A 20,679-nucleotide genomic window follows, 5' to 3' on the forward strand; every position below is an offset into this window, starting at 1 on the left:
TCTACTAATGTTGTCTTGGAAAACACCTGCACGGATAAGGAGGATAATTCTACAGTGCAAAGAATAAAGGTGTCATTTTCCACCCTGCTCCTCACGAGCTGCTACAGTCTCTGGGTCTGTGGGTTTCACTGCATAGCTGCTGTGGCAGCACATGTGTGCGTGCGTGCGTGTGTGGCAGCTTCCCTCATCTGTGCTCTGGCTGGTTGCTCCTGCAGTGGGTAGAGGGACAGCAGGCTTGGTTGGCACTGGACACACTCCTTCAAGGACAAAATATGAGTCTAGACAGGAAAGGGGTCTCCCCTCCAGTATGAGCTGGGTTGGGGAACACAGAAGGCATCTAGTCCTGACAATGGAACTACTAAGACGGGAGCGTCTAGGGCTCAATTTTCGATGTTGAAAACTACACACACACACACACACACACACACACACACACACACACACACACACACACACATATGCTAAAAAGGAGAAGGCGTAGGTGAGGAAGGGTACTGGTCTGAGCAGTAGAAAACTGGTATTTTTGGAGGTTGCAGTTAGATCTTGTTTTGTAGAGAAGGCGTGGGCAGAAAGGCTAATGGCTCCTGGAGACACTCAGTTCTTGGTATACTCCAACATCCAAGCATCCTAATGAGGGAACAAGTGGTGTGGCCCTCCCTTGGGCCATCCATCATCTGTCCCAAAGGGGATGCTATTCATCATCTGCCTTCTCTCTGGGTAAGGCAAGGTGGCTGTGAGCTTCCGGCTGGCACAAGGAGGGAGTTGGTACTAATAGACTCTTTCGTATACCTTGCTCTGGACTATGGCTGCCCTCTGAGCCGCACCCCGGTCACCCTGAGCTGGGGAGAAGGCAGTGAAGAAATAGCAGGAATTCCTTATCCCTGCCCTATGCTCTCTGCTCAGGCAGAAGGAGAGAAAGTTGGAGCCCCACAGCCCCCACTCCATGCCGCCCTGAACTAAAGCAGCTGCTAACATTTTTGGTTTTGTTCTGGTTTTCATTTTGCTTTGAGAGAAATTGTTTTCTTCTTGGTTTGTTTTGGTGTGTGTTTTTAAAATAGTGTCTTGATGGATAGATAGCCCAGGTTGGCCTTGAACTTGTGATTCTCCTCATGCCTCTCCTGGACTGTTAGGAGTCCAGGTGTGTATCACCATGGGGATTTATTGTTTGTTTGTTTGTTTGTGGAGACAGGGTTTCACTGTGTAGTCCTGGCTGTTCTGGAGTTCATTTGTACAGACTGCTGGCCTCAAACTCACGAAAATCTGCCTGTCTGCCTCCTGAGCTCTGGGATTAAAGGTGTGCTCTATCACTACACAACACCTTTTGGGCAATTTTTAAAAATCTGTGAACGTGTATGTGTATGGCTTGGTATTTTAAACTTAAAGATGGTTCCTTGGGCAGTCTAGCCTGGGCTTGAGAATCCCTGCACAGTGGCTCCATATTGTCAAAGTCTTCGTTTCATTTTCTATAAGCATGACTAGCATCTCTTCCCCAATTCCTAATTAACGCTGAGAAAATAGTTTAAGAGGCTGGCCTGGCCTGGAATGTAGAGGCTGGCGTGTGTGTGTGTGTGTGTGTGTGTGTGTGTGTGTGCGCGTGCGTGTGTGTTGGGGTGCTCATGTACTTGTGTCTGTCAGCCAAAGGTCAGACTCAGAGGATGCCCACCTCACTGGTTGAGACTGGTCTTACTGGTGCCCTCAGGCTCACTGATTAACTAGGCTGATTCGCCAGTAAGCCCCTGGATGCTCCTGACTCCACCTCCCCAGTGCTGAGATCACAAGCTTGTGTCACTGTGGTTATGCAGGACATTTTACGTGGATGGTGAAGATGGAATGAGTCCAGGTCCTGTCCCGTGCTTGCGTCCCAAGCCCTTCACTGACCGAGCTCACTCTGGCCCTTCCCAGATATTTTCATATGTCCATCGGTCCCAGTGGGGATTATGGGATTGAGTGGGGGCCAACTGATAAGCTGGGCACACTAGCGTTCCCCATGCCCCCGTTTCCCACCCGGTCCTGAATTGCCTTGTTGCATGAGGGATGGTTTGTGGTCTCCCGCCTTTCACCTATGCCTGTCTGTAGCTTTAAGAAATTTGACAGTTGCTGTACTTAGTCGACCCAAACTACAAATGTTTGCCCAACATGTAGCTAGCGGTTAACTTTTATGTAGAGATTCCCTCCATTTTCCCTGTGGTCTTCATCCACCCTTGGCTTCCCACCTGGGAGGGGACCATATATATGACAGCACAACATGGACAGCAAGTGAGTGTGAGGCCAGTGTCAGGCAGACTTTCTGTTGACTGGAAGCTTGAGGCAGCAGGGGGCGGGAGGAGTTAGGAATTAAGTTCAGAGAAGGTGCTGTCTGTCCCCTCCTGGCCTCCACTTCTCCTGGGGAGTGTAGCACTGACACCTACGCGCCCCAGACACCGTGCTCCATTGCTCAGTTGGATGGCAAACTGTTAGGGGAGGCTCAGAAGTGGAGGCAGGGTGAGATAAGGTTTCCTCCTGAAGGGTGGGTAAGGGCACTTTATACGTGCCTGAGTTTCTTCACAACACTAACTGTGGAGACAGTGGTTTCTCCACGTGGTCTGAGGAAGCCAAGTGATAAGAGGCTATTGGAAGAGAAGACAGTTGTCACCTCTCGCTGGTCCCCCCTTCTAGGCCTGGGCATCCACTTGTGGGCAAGTGGACCTTTCCTTGGATCTCGTGTCTACACTACCTGTGCTCTCGGTTTAGACAAAGACAGATGAGCTAGCATGCTGATAACATGGCTGATAGCACTTGGCCAGCCTTCACTGGGCCTTGGATGTTCCCCTTGTGTTCAGAAGATGCAGGCCAAGCGCACCCAGGTACTTTTACTCAAGCCTCGTTGCTAGCCTTCGGAAGACCCTGTCCAGCTCAGTCCCAGGTGGGTCCAACTGGCTCGGTTTGTCCTCATGGCAGTGGGCTGTCTGTGGCTAGGGCTGAGTGTAATTGGAGAGCAGGGCTTGGCAAAGAGTCAGGAGGTGCCCATCAGTCAGCATGCACTTCTATACTCCTTTTCCGGTTCTCACTATATATCCACTGCCTTTGTGAGGGTTTCCGGAGGTGACAGGTGTCCTTCCTGCAGGAAGGACAATCTGGTCACCCCATGGGTATTCCCCTAGCACAGCCATTGCGTGCTCTGTTGTCTTGCGGCCTTTTCCCCTGCCTCTTTCTGCCCCACCCCCGACCCCTCATCCCCTCTCTAGTCTGACTCCTTCCCTTCCCTTGGGTGGGGAGAACTGTCCTTTGGCTGGAGGTCATCAGTCTTCCCCAACCCAGTTCTCAGCCTTATCCTGGATACCCACTATTTCTGGGGTCTGCATCCCCTTACCCCCCTTTCCACTGGACAAAAGGCTCTACTCCGTCCATTGCAGATAAAACTGTTTAAAACCCAACTATAGTTAGTGGTGATGGAGCAAGCCTTTAGTCCCAGCACTGAGATGCAGGGGCAGGTGGATCTCTGTATAAGTTCGAGGCCAGCTTGGTCCATATAGGAAGTTCCAGGCCAGCCAGGGCCGCACAATGAGTGTCTTAAAAGAATATAACAACTTTAGAATGTCGCCCAGCGATGTTGGGGTGTGAGCTGAGGCCCAGGGCCCTAACAGGCATTAACATTCACCTAACAGGTACTAAATTGTGCAGCAGCTGCTCCTCGAGGCAGAGGAGGCCGAGCGGCCTGAGCTGCAGGAATACAGTCTCTCTCGGAGTTTATACTACAGGAATCTCTTCTTTCCATTCCTTTGTGGTTGCCCGAGGCGATGTGTTATAGACCCGACTTTGTACTAAACAGCCTAAGCAGTCAGTGTTCTGCCTTCTCCCTCTGTACCCAGTGGTCCTGCCAGAGTTCACATCCCAGCTCTGCCACTTGCCTTGGACTGGAGCCTGCTTTCTCATTTTTACAGTAGGCTTTACAGTACTTGCTTTACAGGGCCTAGCCATTCAGGGAGAGAAGCGTTGTGAGCACTTTGGTCAGTACCTGTCCCCATAGGTGCCCAGACACCACCTCAGCAGCTATAGAGCTAGGAGGTGTTGTCTTGTCTGGAAGAGCCACGGGAAGGATCAATAATGGTTTCAGTATCCGTGGTCCCAAGCACCGTGGACAGGTGAGGTGATTTTCCAGAACAGAGGGACCGTGGGAGCACCGAGGACTGAGGACAGGATCCAGAGGCAGCCAGCGAGAGCATGGGGATTCTGGTTCTTGGAGCACCCTAGGTCTGCAGTTCTGCAGGGGCAGGAGTGGAAGAGAGGCTGTGTTCGGGAAGCCACGGGAGTCGTGAGAAAGACCGAACGCTGCTTGGTGCTTGTTAGCTGGGACCCCTGCGACAGTCTCATGCCCTGGCCACAGTTTCCCTCACCCAAGCAAAGCAGAGTCCTACCTGACTGTGATGGTGTGGATGGCTGGTGTCTATAGGTTAGAGTGGGGGTGTGGGTGTCGGCTCACTGGGTGGGAATGGCTGGGCTGGTTTTCCGTCACTGTTTTCTCAGCTGGTGGGAAGGGGTGGAAGTGTGTGCATAGGTCTCCTTCCTGTGGCCTCTGTGGGGGTTAAGGGGACAGGATCACCACGGTTAGGACCCAGGTGGCCCCGGGTTCTAGTCCCAGCCACGTCGCTTTTAGAACCGTGACCTCTGGCGACTCCCCTGCTATCTCAACCTCAGCCCCATTCGCAGTGTGGAAAAAATGATGGTGTCTTCCCAGCAGAATCCTGTCCTCATTAAATGAGCTAAAAGGCACGTAAAGTGCTGAGTACAACCCTTGGCACGTAGGAAGACCTCAATAAATCACGCCGGCTTTATGATGAAGGTGACAAGCGGGGAACTCGATTCCGTCCCCAAACAGGAGCCTGGCCTGGATCGTGCAGGCTTCGGCTCCCTCTCTCCATCACCCTCCAAGCTTAGGGGGAAAAATGAAAATATTGTCTCTCGTGAGTTTAGGAGCCAAGTTAAAGAATACTGCAAACGAACAGGGGCCACCTCCTCCCGGGAAAGCTGTTTCTCTAACCCTGAGAACAGGACGCCTTGTCTAACAGGGTTTGCCTGCCTCCCCCACAGCCCTCCCTTGACCCAGGGATGGCCCCCATCCTGGGTCAGCTCTTTTGTTCTGGGAGACTAATTCAGGCCTCTTCCTCGTGCTGTGGGATCCCAACCATGGCCAGCCATGCGTCTCTACCGTGCCTCCACAGTGGGGAAAAAAAAGAGTTGCTGGCCCTCTCCAAGTTCACATTCAGACCTCAGCTTCGTGCCAAGTGATACCTGGCAGAATCAGGAAGAGACAGGCAGGTACTGGACGTGTCAGAGTCCAAGCAAGGGGGTGTCTGGCTGCAGCGGTGCTCTTGTGTCTCATCCTGTGGTCATCCCTCCCCCTCCTCACCCTCGTTCTAGGTTTGTCACGGAGCCATGCAGATTCCCAACCAGCCATATTTAGGGATAGTGGGCGGGGGGAAGAAACAGAGGCACCGGGGAGCTGTGAATGTCTGCTGCCTCTCTTGCTTTTAGGATACTGCACCTTTCTACCACTGTAGTACTTCCTGGTTATTTCATGGGGTCAGGGGCTTTTGGAGAGTGAACGCCTTCCATAGTTATCTGTCCTTGATGGATGACTCAGAAGAACTCACGAAAGTCACGGGGAAAGCAGGTGAGCAGTGGCTCCTGATAAGCCAGGGAGAGGCTGAGGCTGTGAGCCTCGGAGGACACCATCACCAGTGGGGTGAGGGCTGGAAGGCCAGCATTGCTGTCCGCTATGTCCTGACTTTTCCAAAGGGCTCTTGTGTCAGGGGGTCGTTTAGTCCTTTCTGACCGATTTCCGAATCACAGGTGGTCTCCGAGTCAGTGTGTCTCCAGTGGAGCAGTGAAGCATTATGGGTAGGGCTGTCCCGTGAATGCTATGGCATTTAGCGCCTTTGGCCCACCACCCACTTCACGCCACTTGATAACCGTGAGAGCAAACCTGTGAGAAGACAGATTCTGTTTGTTCACAACCGTATTCCCCGTCTGACATACAGTGCTCCCTGTGACCACCTCCTCCTAACCTTCCAGGAAGTAAACTGGTCCCGAGTAAGGCCTCCTATCCTGTGTGCACCATATCTATAATCTCCTCACGGGCGTGTTCGCCCCCATCCTAACCGATTCTCTCAGTACGAGAATCCGCACAGGCAGATCGTTACCCTCAAATGCATCCCTGACGGCTCTTCTTGGCCTTCAGCTCATTGATTAACATGACCTGTCTAGTCTGACACAGAGCGGAACGGCGTGTGATGTGTGGCCTGACCTTGAAGCACAATGGACTTGGTATCTCCAGCTCTGGACAGATAACTAACACACCCTGGGGTTTACCTTTTACCCTTGTGTTTGCTTTGTCCTATTCTGACTCTTTTCCCTTTCCTCCCTTGCCAGTGCGTGCGAGCGGGGTGTGTGTGTGTGTGTGTGTGTGTGTGTGTGTGTGTGTGTGTGTGTATCTGTGTGTATGTGTGTCTGTGTGTGGCAGGTGGGTATGTATGTGTGTGTGTGTGCGCACGCGCCATGGGTAGGCGGGTGTGTGTGTGTGTACATCTGTGTGTATGTGTGTCTGTGTGTCCATGTGTGTGTGTCTGTGTGTGTCTGTGTGTGGCAGGTGTGTGTGTGTGTGTGTGTGTGTGTGTGTGTGTGCGCGCGCGCGCCCCCCATGGGTATGTGTGTGTGTGTCTGTGTGTGGTAGGTGTGTGTGTGTGTGTGTGTGTGTGTGTGTTTGTGTGACAGGTGGGTGTATGAATGAACCTGTATGTAGAAGCCAGAGGTCCACACTGAGTGTCTTCCTCTGTTGTTTGAGGCAGGCTCAGTCAAGGGAGGTTGCTGTTTCGGCTAGATTGGAATAAGCCCCCACGGGTCCGCCTGTCTGTCTCCTTGCTCTTCGTCCAGCCCCGTGGATGTAGAGACACACTGCCCTACTCAGCTTTTATGCGGGTGCTGGAAACATGAACTCAGGTCCTGGACAGCAGTGGGCTCGACGGACCATCTCTCTCTCTTTCACCAGCCCCCTCCGCTTTTCTGATTCGAAGTGTGAAGACTTGAAGATTGGAAAGATTAATTTTGTATTGATTCCCACCCTGTTTCCCCATTGTGGTGGTGTAGTCATACTTCTTCCTGAGTCTGAATTTTGCATCTTCTGTCCACGCAAGTGGTGAGCTCTTGATCTGTCTACCACTGAGTAAATGAAAGAAGCCATTGTAGAGACCTCTGTCTGGATTGATAACGAGAATACTGTTTAGGGATGTTTTAGCTGCCTTTGAATGGACCAAGACGTTTCTGTCTTGTCCATAAGAGTGTGTTGAAGGCTCCTGCAGCCGCCTTGCTGACTCTGGGATTGAGTGCCTTCAACATACATGAAGCTCTGTGGCCCTTCAGTGAAGGAAATGCACTCAACTTGTTCCAAATGTTCAAGTCTCCCCACATGGAGGGTTTCAAGAGTCAGACTTGGTGGTGCACAACTGTAAGTCCAGATCTCAGGAGACCAAAAAGGGACTTTGAGACCATACTGGTTCCTTAGACTTTCAAAACAATATATCTACAGTTTTACCCTTTTTCTTTCTGAAAACACACAGGCAGCTTCTTGCTTGTTCCTCAGGATTTCAATGAAAAAGATCAGAGGTGGCAAACCAATTTATTTGTATAACACACACACACACACACACACTCACACACACACACACACACACAGACACGAGTGCGCACGCCTCTGCATTTGGGTATGTGCATATGCATGAAGATGCCCCTGGAAACCAGAAGCATTGGCTCTCCCTGTAGCTGGTATTACAGTTGTGAGCATCTTGGAGCCTCAAAGAGTAACATAACACACTCTGTTAATCTCTGAGCTGTCTCTCCAGTTCCTTATTTATTTTTGAGACAAAGCCTCTACACAGGCTGGCCTTAAACTCTTAATCCTCCTGCTTCCACCTTCCAAGTTCTGGGGTTGCAAGCGTGCCACGGGGGGGCCTCATGTGTGCTGGGTGTGCACTCTACAGTTGAGCCACACCGCCGTGCTTGCATACCCTGTCTCTTTTCAGGTTTAAGATTTCTATCCGGTCACAGGTAGGGACCGAAATGCTTCTGCTTTTTCTCCCTCCCATCTGTTTAATGTCAACACCCTTTCCTCATTCTCCTGCTCCAGGCAGATTTTTAAAGGCTAAATAGGGGCTGAGGTATGGCTTGGTACCAGAGCCATTTCCTAGCAAGTAGGTTCAGTCTCCCAGAGTTGAAGGGAGAACCTGTCGGATGCTCCTAAGGTCCGTAGCACCTGAGATGCTCTTACACACAGAACATGTAAGAGATCCTGCCTCCCGTGTCTCTTAGGCTTGGGAACGGCGGTGGGAGGTAGGGCAGCAGGCAGCCTGTGGTCTGACGGGGTGTCCGGCAGGCAATGTCATCATGGAAAATTCTTCGCCAAAGTATGCGGATCCATTTACACAGCCTCTGCTGCTTCTGCAAACTGTGCATTCCTTCGGAGCCATCCATGCGTTCCCTCCTTCCCTCCAAACCTCAGTCATGCTTCGAGTGGCTTCTCCACCTCGCCTTTGTTTCCACCCTCGCTCTCCCGTCCCCCGCCGTCCTTGGCTTGGATTTTATAGGAAATTTGGCTGGGTCCCTGGTCTCTAGTCTGATGGGTCATCCCGGGGCTGACCTTGAATGACAGAACTAGAACCCCAGATTTAGAGCCCCTAATGGGCCCGTTGGGTACAGTCTCCGGCGGCTCTTGGTACAGCTCCGACACAGCTCCAATGGTCGGATGAGTTGACAGGTAGCTGGTGTTTATAGTGAGGCGGGTGGAGGTATGTAGACCCGGGTGTGGTACTTCTGGGAAATTCCTGGAGTAGATGTTGCCTGCCTTTGGGCCTCCAACCAGTTGGAACTGTGGAGACCCTGAAGTATACTTGATCTGTCTCTGTCCTGACCATTGCTCAGCCCAGGGCAGAGAGGAGAAGGAACTCAGGGAATGGGGAGCCTGTCAGGATGAGGGCACACAAGGGACAGAAGGTTTAGATGGTTTACATATCCTGATACGTATCCTTGGCCTCGAGGATGATCTCCGTGGTCATCCCACAATGAAATGAATGGTTGAAGGCTCCTTCCCAGGCCACGGAGGGCTAAGGTATAGGGGACATCCGAGGAATCTGCTTTCTCAGCTCTGGGTGATTTGGGAACACGTTGCTGTCAAATTTTCGAACCAGGTTCCTGATTTATCTGTCTGCCTAGCTGTATGAACCTGAGGTTCTCTTTGTAAAATGTTTCAGCTATAAAAGCAAAGACCCTACTAGCCACCTTGGTGTTGTGGTGGTTAAATGAGGACACTTTGGATGTGTTGTTGCTGCTGGTGGTGTTAGTTTGGGGCAGGGTTTTGGTTTGGTTTGATTTTTGAGATAACGGCTTCTCTATGTAGCCCTGGATGTCTTAGGACTTGCACGGTAGACCAGTGTGGCCTGGAACTCAGATTTCCCTGCCCCTCCCTCCCTCCCTAGCGCTGGGATTAAAGACATGGGCCACCACATGGGATCCTTCCTGGTTCCTCTCAAGTGTCCGCTTTATAGGTTTGTGCCATGTTTATGCACACTGGGAATGGAGCTTAGAGTACGTATACATGCTAGGCAAGGAGGACGCCATCTCCGAGCTACCTCTCTGTCACCGACAAATCATCTCATCTCTGACCTTCCCTTTGCTTCTCTGTTTTAGGTGGTGTCTGATGCTGCGGATCAGGGCGTGGCCATCACCGGGAACCAGACTTTCAACAACTGGAACTGGCCCAATGCGATGATTTTCGCAGCCACAGTCATCACCACCATCGGTAGGTCCCTTTATACCTTCAGCACACCCAGATCCACATCCTCACCCCTGAACCTTACGGGAATGGCCCCGATGGGCAGAGCCGTACAGGTGAGACAGATGCTTACCGCACAAAGCTCCAGGATGCTCTGGCTACGTGGCTTAAGTATCTTCACCCTCTCAGGGTTGGCTGGGTTCAGCTAACAGTTCTTATGTGGGCTCTCTGGCTGCCCCACTAGCCTGGAGGCCAGCCTGGCTTCTCCCACCTACTGCTTGACTCTTGGTGTTGACTGTTGGCTGAGGCTGAATGCTCAGGGCCTCTGCTTGTGGCTCTGCCGCCGGGCACTAAGGAGACGTCTTCGAAAGTGAGTGATTCAATGTATGAAGACAGGGAGCAGCAGCGGGCTTTCCCAGGCTCTCCTGTCTATCACTTCTGGCCAACGAGCCCCTGGTACTCAGATTCCTAGACTACTGCTTCCATGTGAGCATCTGGGTAAGGACAGAGGGACTCAGAATGGCTATCGTTGGAGTCTATCCTCCACACGGCTTCTGGGTATCTACCCAGTGAGGGCAAGCATCTCGGCTTCATTTGCATAGCAGTGCCCAATCAGCAGCGGAGTACCTGTGGGCTTTGTCCTGCCCACAAGGAACTCCCGATACAATGGAAGGGACAAAGCCCCTACTGTAGACATAATTGTATAAATGACTAGGGTCAGAGCATGACCAAGGGATCATACATCGATGTTACTAGAACCGGATCAGTTCATCTTAAAGAGTGTGTCCCTCTCAGGCTGGGGTGTGTGTGTGTGTGTGTGTGTGTTGTTGTTGTTGTTGTTGTTGTTGTTGTTGTTGTTGTTGTTGGAGGGGGTGGCTCCATCATCTTTGCTATGACCCTGACCTCCCTCCATCCTCCCTCCCAGGTTATGGTAATGTGGCTCCCAAGACCCCAGCTGGGCGCCTCTTCTGTGTCTTCTATGGCCTGTTCGGGGTGCCACTGTGCCTGACATGGATCAGTGCCCTGGGCAAGTTCTTCGGGGGACGTGCCAAGAGGCTGGGCCAGTTTCTTACAAGGAGAGGAGTGAGCCTGGTATGTTCCTAACCCTAGACACAGAGTTGAGGGGCGGGAGGGACCATGACAGAGGAGGGGAGGTGTTGGGACAGGTGACACTTGTCCCGCTGGGATCTTGGAGTCTCTTACCCACCGCTGACTTGCTTTCCCACCAACCCTGCTAGAGGAAGGCTCAGATCACATGTACGGCCATCTTCATCGTGTGGGGCGTCCTGGTCCACCTGGTGATCCCGCCCTTCGTGTTCATGGTGACGGAAGAGTGGAACTACATTGAGGGCCTCTACTATTCCTTCATCACCATCTCCACCATTGGCTTTGGGGACTTTGTGGCCGGTGAGTCCCTGCCTCCTTCCTCTGACCTCTGCCACATCTCATTCTAGTTTAAGACAGGCCTTTGGGGGACCTGATAGATGTTAGTCTTTTAGCTCTCTCTTGCTTCACATTCCCATCCTCACGTAGGTTCTCTCTCTCTCTCTCTCTCTCTCTCTCTCTCACATACACATACACACACACACACACACACACACACACACACACACACACACACACAGACACTGAGCCAGGATGGCTGCCAGACAAGGGAGGCCTTCTCCTCATTGCCCTGCCCCCTCAGCCCAGCTCTCTTCCTCCTCCTCTGCTTAATCCCCACAGGCAATGAAGAGGTTCTTTGTCCCCTTTGTGTGAAGGCCTGTGCCTGTCCCAGCCGCCCATGCTCAGTGTCTGGTGCCTGTGGCCTGCACAGCCTCCTGGTTCCTAATCTTGAAACCATTCTGGACCAGCGTCAGCCTGTGCCCTCCCTTCTGACCTGCACCTCGGCTCCCAGAGGTCACTGCGCCAGCTGCTTTGCCTAGAGGGCAGGTGGAGGTCAGGCCTCTGCCCCCTTCTGTGTGGAATGCTGTGAGGGGGCAGCTGAGTGGGTGGAGGGAACAGGACACTTGCTTCAGTGAACACTCCTGACCCTAGCTTCATGGGGCCTGCCTGCTGTCTGGACATAAATTTAGAGGCATAACCCTATCATTGTTTAGTCTCAGGGGCCCAGAGGCTGCTGAGGGGAAGCCTGTGGTATTAAGAAGTGCAGTGGTAGGTATCTTTAGGCATACTTCGGTGTTCCAGCGAGATACCAGATCCATCCTCCTATCTTGTCTGTAACAATAGCCACCACACAGAATACTGACTGCACACGGAATCCCTCCAGCTCCCGGGTGCTGAGGATAGAAACCAGGCCTGTGAGCCTGTGACATCATTGTTGCCGTTCTCAGACTTCACTTGTGATCAGGAGTCCAGGGCAGTATTGCCTTCGGAGCAGGGCACCTCCTAAGTCAGGGCGTCTGGCGTCTGGCTCCTGGGAAGGTTATAATGAGGGCTGGAGGTTTCCCCCTCCAAGCCCTTCCCTTCCCTTACTTGCCACCGTGGAAGGCAGGATACAAATGAAGAAGCTACAGAGGATAGTTTTTACAGTTACTTTTGCTTATCTGTTTTATTTATTTGTACATTGGGGTTTAGCGTATGTGGAGGTCAGGGGACAGTTTTTAGGAGTTGGTTCTCTCTCCTTTCACCCCGTGTGTGTGTGTGTGTGTGTGTGTGTGTGTGTGTGTGTGTGTGTGTATCCTGGGAGCAAACTCAGGTCCTCAGACCTGGCAGCAAGCCCCTTCAGCCCATTGAGCCATGTCGCCTGACTGACTGTGAAGGGAATCTTACCTAATTCTAGAAAAGAAAGGGACCTCAGGAGTTGTGAGGCGAGGACGGGAATGACTTCTGGAGCATGTAGTCACAGAGGGGCATACAGAGAGTGGGGCCACTGAGGACAACCAGAGAGAGGGCTATGCTGAAGACGGCTGACACAGGGAGGCGGGTTCCACCTTGGAGGAGGGTAAAGACAGTTTAGAGTGGTTCTTGCCAAGTCAGTGCTTCCTGGGTCATCTCGACCCAACCACGGCATCATTCACAGTAAATCTGTTAGTCCCTCCCCGGGCCTGAGGCTGCCAGCACCCCCAATGTTAGTCCCTCCCCGGAGCCGAGGCCGTCAGCACCCCCAATGTTGAGTTTTTATTCCGTTTTTAACTGCCTTGATGCACTCACTCTCTGAGAGGAACAGAAAACGGAGCAGAAATATGCACGCTCGCAAGCTGGTCATTCAATAAACAGTCGCCCCAAAGAGCCCCTTTAACTCCCCTCACCCCTTAAGTAACCTTGGTTCTGACTTTGTGCAGTTGGAGAAACTGCGGCTCAAAGGTGGGCTAGAGCCACAGTCCTTTAGGAAGGAGATAGGTGAGGACGTTCTAGGCCTCGAGTGCGTGCGTGCATGCGTGAGTGCCTGCTTAGATATGTAAAGTCAACGCCAGGTGTCATTGTTTAAAAGCCATCTAACCTTGGGTTTTTTTGTTTTGTTTGTTTGTTTGTTTGTTTTGAGACAGATTCTTGTTAGCTGGGGGCTCACCTATTAGACGAGGCGATTGGGCAGTAAGCACCCCCTCTTCAACACCCCAGCACCGGAATTAAACCTCATTCTATTATGTTGGGTCTTTTATGTGGATTCTTTAGAAAAAAAAAGTGTATGCATGTTTTGCCTGCATGTGTATCTGTGTGCCACATGTGTGCCCGGTGTCACAAAGAGGCCAGAAAGAGGGTGTCAGAGCTCTTGGAACTAGAGTTACCGATGCTTGTAAGTAGCCATATGGTGCTGGGAGTCAAACCGGGGTCCATCTGGGAGAACAACCAGTGCTCTTAGCCGTTAAGGCAACTGCAGCCCTTAGGTGGGTTCTGATGGTGAAACTCAAGTCCTTGTCTTACAAGCACTTTTACCTCCTGAGCAGTTGATTTCCCAGGTCCTTCCTTCCCTGAGGCAGGGTTTCTCTGTGTTCACAGCCCTGGCTATCCTAGACTCACTTTGTAGACCAGGCTGGCCTCAAAAGTCACAGATATCTACCTGCCCCTGTCTCCCGAATGTTGGGATTAAAGGTATATACCACCGTGCCTGGCTCCTAGGCCCTCTTTTGAACCTGGGCGCTGCATGGTGTTATATCAGACAGCACGGCTTCGGCCATTGCTGACCCTCTGGGCTTCTTGTCTTTACAGGTGTGAACCCCAGTGCCAACTACCACGCCCTCTACCGCTACTTTGTAGAGCTTTGGATCTACCTGGGGCTGGCTTGGCTGTCCCTCTTTGTCAACTGGAAGGTGAGCATGTTTGTGGAAGTACACAAAGCCATCAAGAAGAGGAGGAGGCGGCGGAAGGAATCCTTCGAGAGCTCCCCACACTCCCGGAAGGCCCTGCAGATGGCCGGAAGTACGGCTTCCAAGGACGTCAACATCTTCAGCTTCCTATCCAAAAAGGAGGAGACCTATAATGACCTCATCAAACAGATTGGGAAGAAGGCAATGAAAACAAGTGGGGGTGGGGAGAGGGTCCCAGGACCCGGACACGGGCTGGGAGCTCAAGGCGGGGATGGCTTACCCAGCATCCCTGCATCCCTGGCACCTTTGGTGGTCTATTCCAAGAATCGAGTGCCCAGTTTGGAAGAGGTATCTCAGACTCTAAGAAACAAAGGACACGTGTCAAGGCCACTTGGTGAGGACGCTGCGGCACAGACCCCCAAGGAAGGTTACCCAACCTCCGAAGTGTTTATTAACCAACTGGACCGTATCAGCGAGGAGGGTGAGCCGTGGGAAGCCCTGGACTACCACCCGCTCATTTTCCAAAACGCCAACATCACCTTTGAGAACGAAGAAACCGGCCTCTCTGATGAGGAGACCTCTAAGTCTTCCGTGGAGGACAACCTGACCTCAAAGGAGCAGCCTCAGCCGGGGCCCATGACTGAGGTGCCCTCGAGCAGCACGGGTGAATTCCCTTCATCGGATGAGTCCACCTTCACCAGCACTGAGTCAGAGCTCTCTGTGCCTTATGAGAAGCTGATGAACGAGTACAACAAGGCAGACAGCCCCAGGGGCACGTGAGGCGGGCCTGGCTCCCAGCTGCTTTCCAGTGGCTTCCTCTCACAAGGGATGTCCTACGATGGCCAGACCCTGGGGAGAAGGCTCTGGAAATGAGATGAGGAGCCAGGGACCTGCCTTTCCTTCTGTCCTCTCCAGTTGGTTGCTTCCATGGGATGCAGTGTTGGCCCAGGACAGGCCTCCATTCTGTGGCCCAGTGAGGAGGCTGCTGTCCTGGGCCTTCCCGGCTGGAGTATCTGCTGACTCAGAGGCCTACATGTAGACCTCAACACTCACCCTGGAGGTCCTGTGTTTGCTGCTGAAGCCTTCCCCCATCGTTCGGTTGACTGTCTTACGGTTCTCTGAGGCCAAGAGCCTCAGCTGAGTTCACCAGTGTTAATGGGCAAAGCCCTTGTGCCCGGCACTAAACTAGACATCTGGAAGGAGGAGGAGGAGGAGCTTGTAAGACCCAAGGGGTTAGCATGCGGTTCTCGGGTGTTCTGGGAAGGCACAGACATGATGGGGGTTTGGGGCACCTTAGTACCCCAGCAGTAGCAGGGCCTACTTGCCCACCTGTTCATCACCTCCCAGCAAGCCCCTTACTGCAAACCTCAGGGCAGGGGCCGTGGGAGAGGGGACATGTGTATCTCGTATGTGGAGCCACGCTCACCTCGGATCCCCTCTGAAGAGCAACAGCAGGCCAAAGGTCTCCTAGGCCCTGAAAGTGCAGGAGAAAGATAGAAGCTCCGGGTGTGGTCAGAGAGCTCAGTAATGAGGTGCAGGCCCCTCCGCCCCAGCCTAGGCGCCCACACTCCCAGCCCACCGTCTCATTTTGTAGAGATCCCTCACTGCCCCCCCCCCCCGCCCCTCCACTTTAACGGGGCCTGTAGAGTGAGGCCAAACTGCTCTCGGCTCACGGAACTGTGAATTGAGCCCCTCCCCTGCCTCCAGCCACTGTGTGGTGTGAGCATGCGCAGGTGCCAGTGGGCATGTGTGCGTGCGCATCCTGGCTGGGGAGAAAGGAAAATGTGAATCTTACTGGTCCAGCTCCTAGCGGCTGGGAACTAGCTGCCGTATAAGTGCTTGATGCTCAGCCTTCAACCAGCCCACTCTGGCCTAAATGCTTTTTTTGTTATTAATATTTTTTTAACGAACTGTCTTTTTTTTTTTTTTATACCCAGAGCCAGTAAAGAACAGGGTCCCTGCCGTTGGGATGGAGGTCTGTCTGTCGGGCACTCTGTTGTCCTCCCAACTCAGCTTGTCCTTTGTCTAGCGAGGGAGAGAGAGACAGCCGCAGGTCTCAGGTGTGGGGCAGGAGATATGGAGTTCCCAGCTCAGCTGATTACCTGCCTCAGCCCCTCCCCTTGCCCTGTTCGTTTGCCAAGGGGCGTAATAGGGCCAGAGCCCCCACGTTATGACAGTGAGAGGTGTGTGTCCATACGTCCGCCATCCTCAAAGCGGTTGCATAGGCCACACCGGCCTCGGGGTGGGAGAAAGAGCCTGGCTCCTGTGAGATGTCCTAAGCTGAATGTCCCGGAGCCATAGTAACCACACTGTATGCATGTACTGGTGGTGAAGACAGGTGTAATTTATTTTAACATTTTTTTTTACAATAAAACACATGAACAAGCCCGATTGGTGCGTGGTATGTTTGGGGTGGAAGCAAGGTGGGAGTGAGGGGTGGGCAAGGAAGATTCAGGACAGACTGATGTCAGTAGGTCAGAAGGATCAGTATAGAGCTGAAGTGGAGATTAAGGAAGAAAAAGCAAAGAACATCTAGGAGCAGGGCAAAGGAGATGTTCTTCTCGCTTACCTGATGCCGTGACAATATTCTGCCCCAAAGCAACCCGAGGGAAAGCTATTTGGCTTATATTTCCATCATCAAGCCAGGGCAAGAACCTGGAGGCAGGAACTATAAAGACCATCATTGGCTGACTCGGTTTATGACTCATTCCAGCCTCATGCTTAGCTGAGTTTTTTGCACAGCCCAGGACCACTGCCTAGGGATGGTGCTGCCCACAGTGGGCTGAACTCTTCATGAACTGTAATCAAAACAGTCTTCCACAGCTATGCCCACAGGCCAATCTGATCTAGGCCAATCATTCCTCAGTGGAGACTCTCCCATCAGATAGAAGTGTCAATTCGACAATTAAGGCTAGTCAGGTCAGGTAGGATGGCAGTGGCACAGATTTTACACTCAATAAAACACACAGTAACACTTTTGCCTTGCTAAGATGATAGAAGCAAACTGAGCAGGAGGCAGACAGGTGTCTGAGGCACAGAGTTTTGTAGACAGTAAAAATGGAGACGCAGGCTTTGAACCCGGATAGCACGGTTCCCAGCCAGTAACACAGCCGACATGCTGCTATGAGAAAATGGCTAGTGGGTTTTTTGATTGTTCTGACATCACTGGAAGGACCTTACATCTCCAGCTGGGTGAATCAGAACTTTTCCCAACTCGAGGGGTTCGGAAGCAGAAAACAGAGCCAGGGCGTAAAGCACCCTGTTTTAAAACCTGTGAGCGGAAAGATGACTCACGGGTAACATTTGGAAGTGGCCCTGACTGCAGTGTCCCCGGTGCACACTCAAAAAGCCACATGAGGTGTCTAGAGCCCCAGCAAGCAGTCCTAGAGTAAGTTTGGAGTTGGAAGCAGGAAACTTTATGCACAGTGGCAAGAATAGTGAGATCCTGCCTTAAAAGCAAGGGAGGAAAGAGAACTACTCCGGAAAAGTCCTGACCTACCCCGGCATACGTGCTTGATTTCATGAGAGAGCAAGCAGGCATGCGCGTGGGCACACACAGACCAGTCTTAAATGTCCCTGGTTGGGCCCGTTCACACCTGTGATCGCAGTACTCAGGGGGCCAAAGCAGGGGCATCCTCGAATGAACGTCTTTCATGAGGGCATGGTCCACAGACAGATGGAGAGTACAACACTTTTAACCCACTGAGCCATCTTCTCAGCACTGTGCCATTTCTATTAGGAACCCTGAGATTTGGGTGTCCCTCAGAGGCCCTGGAAACAACGTCCAGTGGAATTGGAGATCTTTCCTGACTACCTGTCCCTGTCTTCTCTCCTCTCCTCCCTCACGCCCTCCCACACAAGTGCACTCACGCATAGCTCTGTGGCTTCCCAGTTTGACCTTAAGATAACAGCATCCCAACGCCCACGCCCTTTATTTAGCATCAGGTTGCTTCACACACTCTGCCGGTTGCTGTTTAAAACAGCACAGCCCCAACCACACCAGTTGCTGGGCAGCAGCGGAGATGGGAGTTGGGGAGTGGCTTTTGGGGACAGAGCTGAAGGGGGCACTGGGCACCAACACACATTGAAGAAGGCTTAGTCTTAAAGACTGAGCTTAATCTGGAGCTTTCTGAGGTAGGAGAGGCTGGATAACAGTTACAGCAGACCCCCTGGCCAGGCTCCCCAACTCCCTAAGAGGTCTTGGACTGAGAAAGGGGATGCTGCAGGGGGGAGGGGGAGGAAGCAGTGAGCTGGGCCCTGGCTTGGAAATCCCTGGGCATTCTGGCTGGCACAACCCACCACTGAAGCCACAGAATTAGCCATAGCCTGGGGCAGCGTTCCAGAGGGGAGAGATCAATAGACTCAGTGGAAGTCCATGGTGCTGTTCCTTTAGGTTCTGCTGCCTCCAGACGCCTTCCAGCCTAGCCTGAGATAGCTCTCCTCTCTCCATCAGTGTCATTGCACAGACTGCTCTGCAGCCACTGTTAACTGGTCACCTGCTCTGTGCTCAGTTCCGGTGCAGCTAGGCGTGGGACTGACAAATGGCCCTGCATCCAGGGAGTGAGAATGGTGTCTGTCTGTCCTTCACAGGGCACCTTCCCATGGGTGAATCCATACCTTTCCTTGTTTGTTTTTCTCTCTAAGACTTCTAATTTTAGATTATGCGTACAACTGTGTATGGGCGCACATGTGCGCAGGTACCTGAGAAGCCCAGAAGAGGGTATCACGTCTCTTGCAGCTGGAGTTACAGGTGGCTTGGAGCTGCGTGGTATATGTGCCGGGATCTGAACTCAGGTCCTCTACAAGAGCAGTATGACTGCCGAGCCTTCTCCCTAGCTCCTAGAACTTAAGAGCAAAAACGGAACAAAGCAAAAATAGGATTTTATTCTTTGAGAACCCCAGGCATGCATTTAACAATTTTAATTATATTGACCCCCTATTCCTCCCCACCTCTCCCAAGTTCACATCCTCATTTTCTTTAATAACCTATTAAGTCCAATTTTTACAAATGGGTGGGTGGGTGGGGGAGCAGAGGAAGTCCTACCAGGGGCCACACCTGTAAAGAAAACTGACTGCTTCCTTTTTAGTCATCAGATTTTTTTGTCAACAGCTCCTTAGTTGGGGCCGGGGGCTGGTGGATCCATCCCCCACCCATGCTGGAAGGTTGGCCCAATTGATCTTGCACTGTTGTTGTGTCCCTGAGTGCACTGGCCCTGTCGTGTCCATCCAGAAGATGCCGCTTGCCCCAGTTCTCCCGGACCTCCGGCCCTTACAATCTCTCTGCCCCCTCTTCCGTGATGTTTCCTGAGCCTTGGGGGAGGGGTTATGCTGTAGCTGTCTCCTCTGTGGCTGAGTACTACATGGTCCTTGCTCTCTGCTCTGTAGAGCTGTGAGTTCTTGCATTAACCAGCATGCACCACGTTAAAAAGCCTCAAGATCCCTTTTATCTGTGGCTTTTAATCCTAACATGTTATTAACTCCGTTTTACAAATGAAGAAGCAGAAGAAAGTAATTTTCCCCAAGTTCAAACAACTATGAGGTGGCAGAAAACACCTGCCCAGGCTTGCATTCCTGTCCCTCGCACCGCCCTCTGGCAGTTCTGAATCTGATATGGGGAGACACCCTCAAAATCTGTTGGAGGTGGCTGAAGCTCTGACCTTCAAGGAGTCTGCAGTCTGAGGGGGAAGGGAGGCCAGAAATGGAGAGAACAACTATCCCAGCTGCCTCTCTACCTTCCTGTGAGACCCCAGAAGAGTCGCCATGCCATTGTTCAGGAGGACTATAAAAAACCTGCTTGGGTGTCACCTTATCCTAGAATGGGTCTGGCAAGGGTAGGGTTGCTTGGGACGGTTCTGAAGCCAAGGCTACCATCTGAGAAAACAGTGGGCAGGTTTGGCAGATGGCCCTGGGAGAGGTCTCCAGCAAAAACAGCCTCTCTTTGGGGGCACCAGAAGTTTGGTCTCTGCTCTGCCCATCTTCTCTCCATATTGGAATAACAAGTTGTCCCTGCTTCAAAACAGACAAACAAACCCACTTATTTGGTAAGGAGGGCAACCCTACTGTACTTGAAGTCAGGACAACTGAGTGGACACAGACATCTTTTTTTCGGAGCTGGGGACTGAACCCAGGGCCTTGCGTTTGCTAGGCAAGCGCTCTACCACTGAACTAAATCCCCAACCCCTGGACACAGACATCTTTTTGTTATGTGTGTTCTGGTGATCAAACTCAGGGGATCACTCTTGGCAGCAAGTGTCTTTACCTACTGCCCAGATTTCCAATTTTGAAACCCAGGTCCCAGGTGCTAGTCTGAGTCTCCACTGCGTTCATGTTATTCATGACCCACATCTTCACCTGCCTTTATTTTCTCAGGGGCCACCTGCTATCACCTTTCTGCACCAACCAGTCAGCCCTCCCTGAGTCTGGATGGGTGCCTTTCCCATGTGGCACTGTCCCCTTAGGAAATCACCTCTGTTCAAATTGCTGTGACCCGTTCAAGCTCCCTGTCTCCGGCTCTTATGCCTTCTCCCCAGCAAAGAACCACTCGCTGTTGGTATTCAAAGACTGGGTTACTCTTGTGTGTATTCCCACCAAGGTCTGGACATGGAGATGGGCTCTGCTCCCTGGTATTGAAAA

The 20,679-nt window shown here is 52.2% G+C and overlaps 1 protein-coding gene and 1 long non-coding RNA gene across 3 annotated transcripts in view; one reads left to right on the forward strand and one right to left on the reverse strand.

The window, feature by feature from the left end:
• The window catches only part of Kcnk5 (potassium two pore domain channel subfamily K member 5), a 42,272-nt gene extending 25,839 nt beyond the window's left edge, over positions 1-16,433 (forward strand). Inside the window, exons 2-5 of the mRNA NM_001039516.2 lie at positions 9,715-9,826; positions 10,725-10,891; positions 11,038-11,206; positions 13,949-16,433. Coding sequence (NP_001034605.1) covers positions 9,715-9,826; positions 10,725-10,891; positions 11,038-11,206; positions 13,949-14,826 — 1,326 coding nt within the window. The 3' untranslated portion in view covers positions 14,827-16,433. The remainder of the gene's footprint in view (positions 1-9,714; positions 9,827-10,724; positions 10,892-11,037; positions 11,207-13,948) is intronic.
• On the reverse strand, positions 12,323-15,612 carry LOC134481913 (uncharacterized). 2 transcript variants are annotated; one of them, XR_010057856.1, is made up of 3 exons: positions 15,473-15,612; positions 15,100-15,239; positions 12,323-14,895 (listed from the first exon to the last, which is right to left on the reverse strand). It is a non-coding gene; the product is annotated as an uncharacterized LOC134481913 (long non-coding RNA). The 2 variants fall into 2 exon arrangements; XR_010057855.1 differs by having other exon boundaries at positions 12,323-14,193; positions 14,327-15,239.
• Positions 16,434-20,679: the final 4,246 nt, after the last annotated feature.

The sequence above is a fragment of the Rattus norvegicus genome, chromosome 15, assembly GCF_036323735.1.
Source record: "Rattus norvegicus strain BN/NHsdMcwi chromosome 15, GRCr8, whole genome shotgun sequence".
Classification (NCBI taxonomy): domain Eukaryota; kingdom Metazoa; phylum Chordata; class Mammalia; order Rodentia; family Muridae; genus Rattus; species Rattus norvegicus.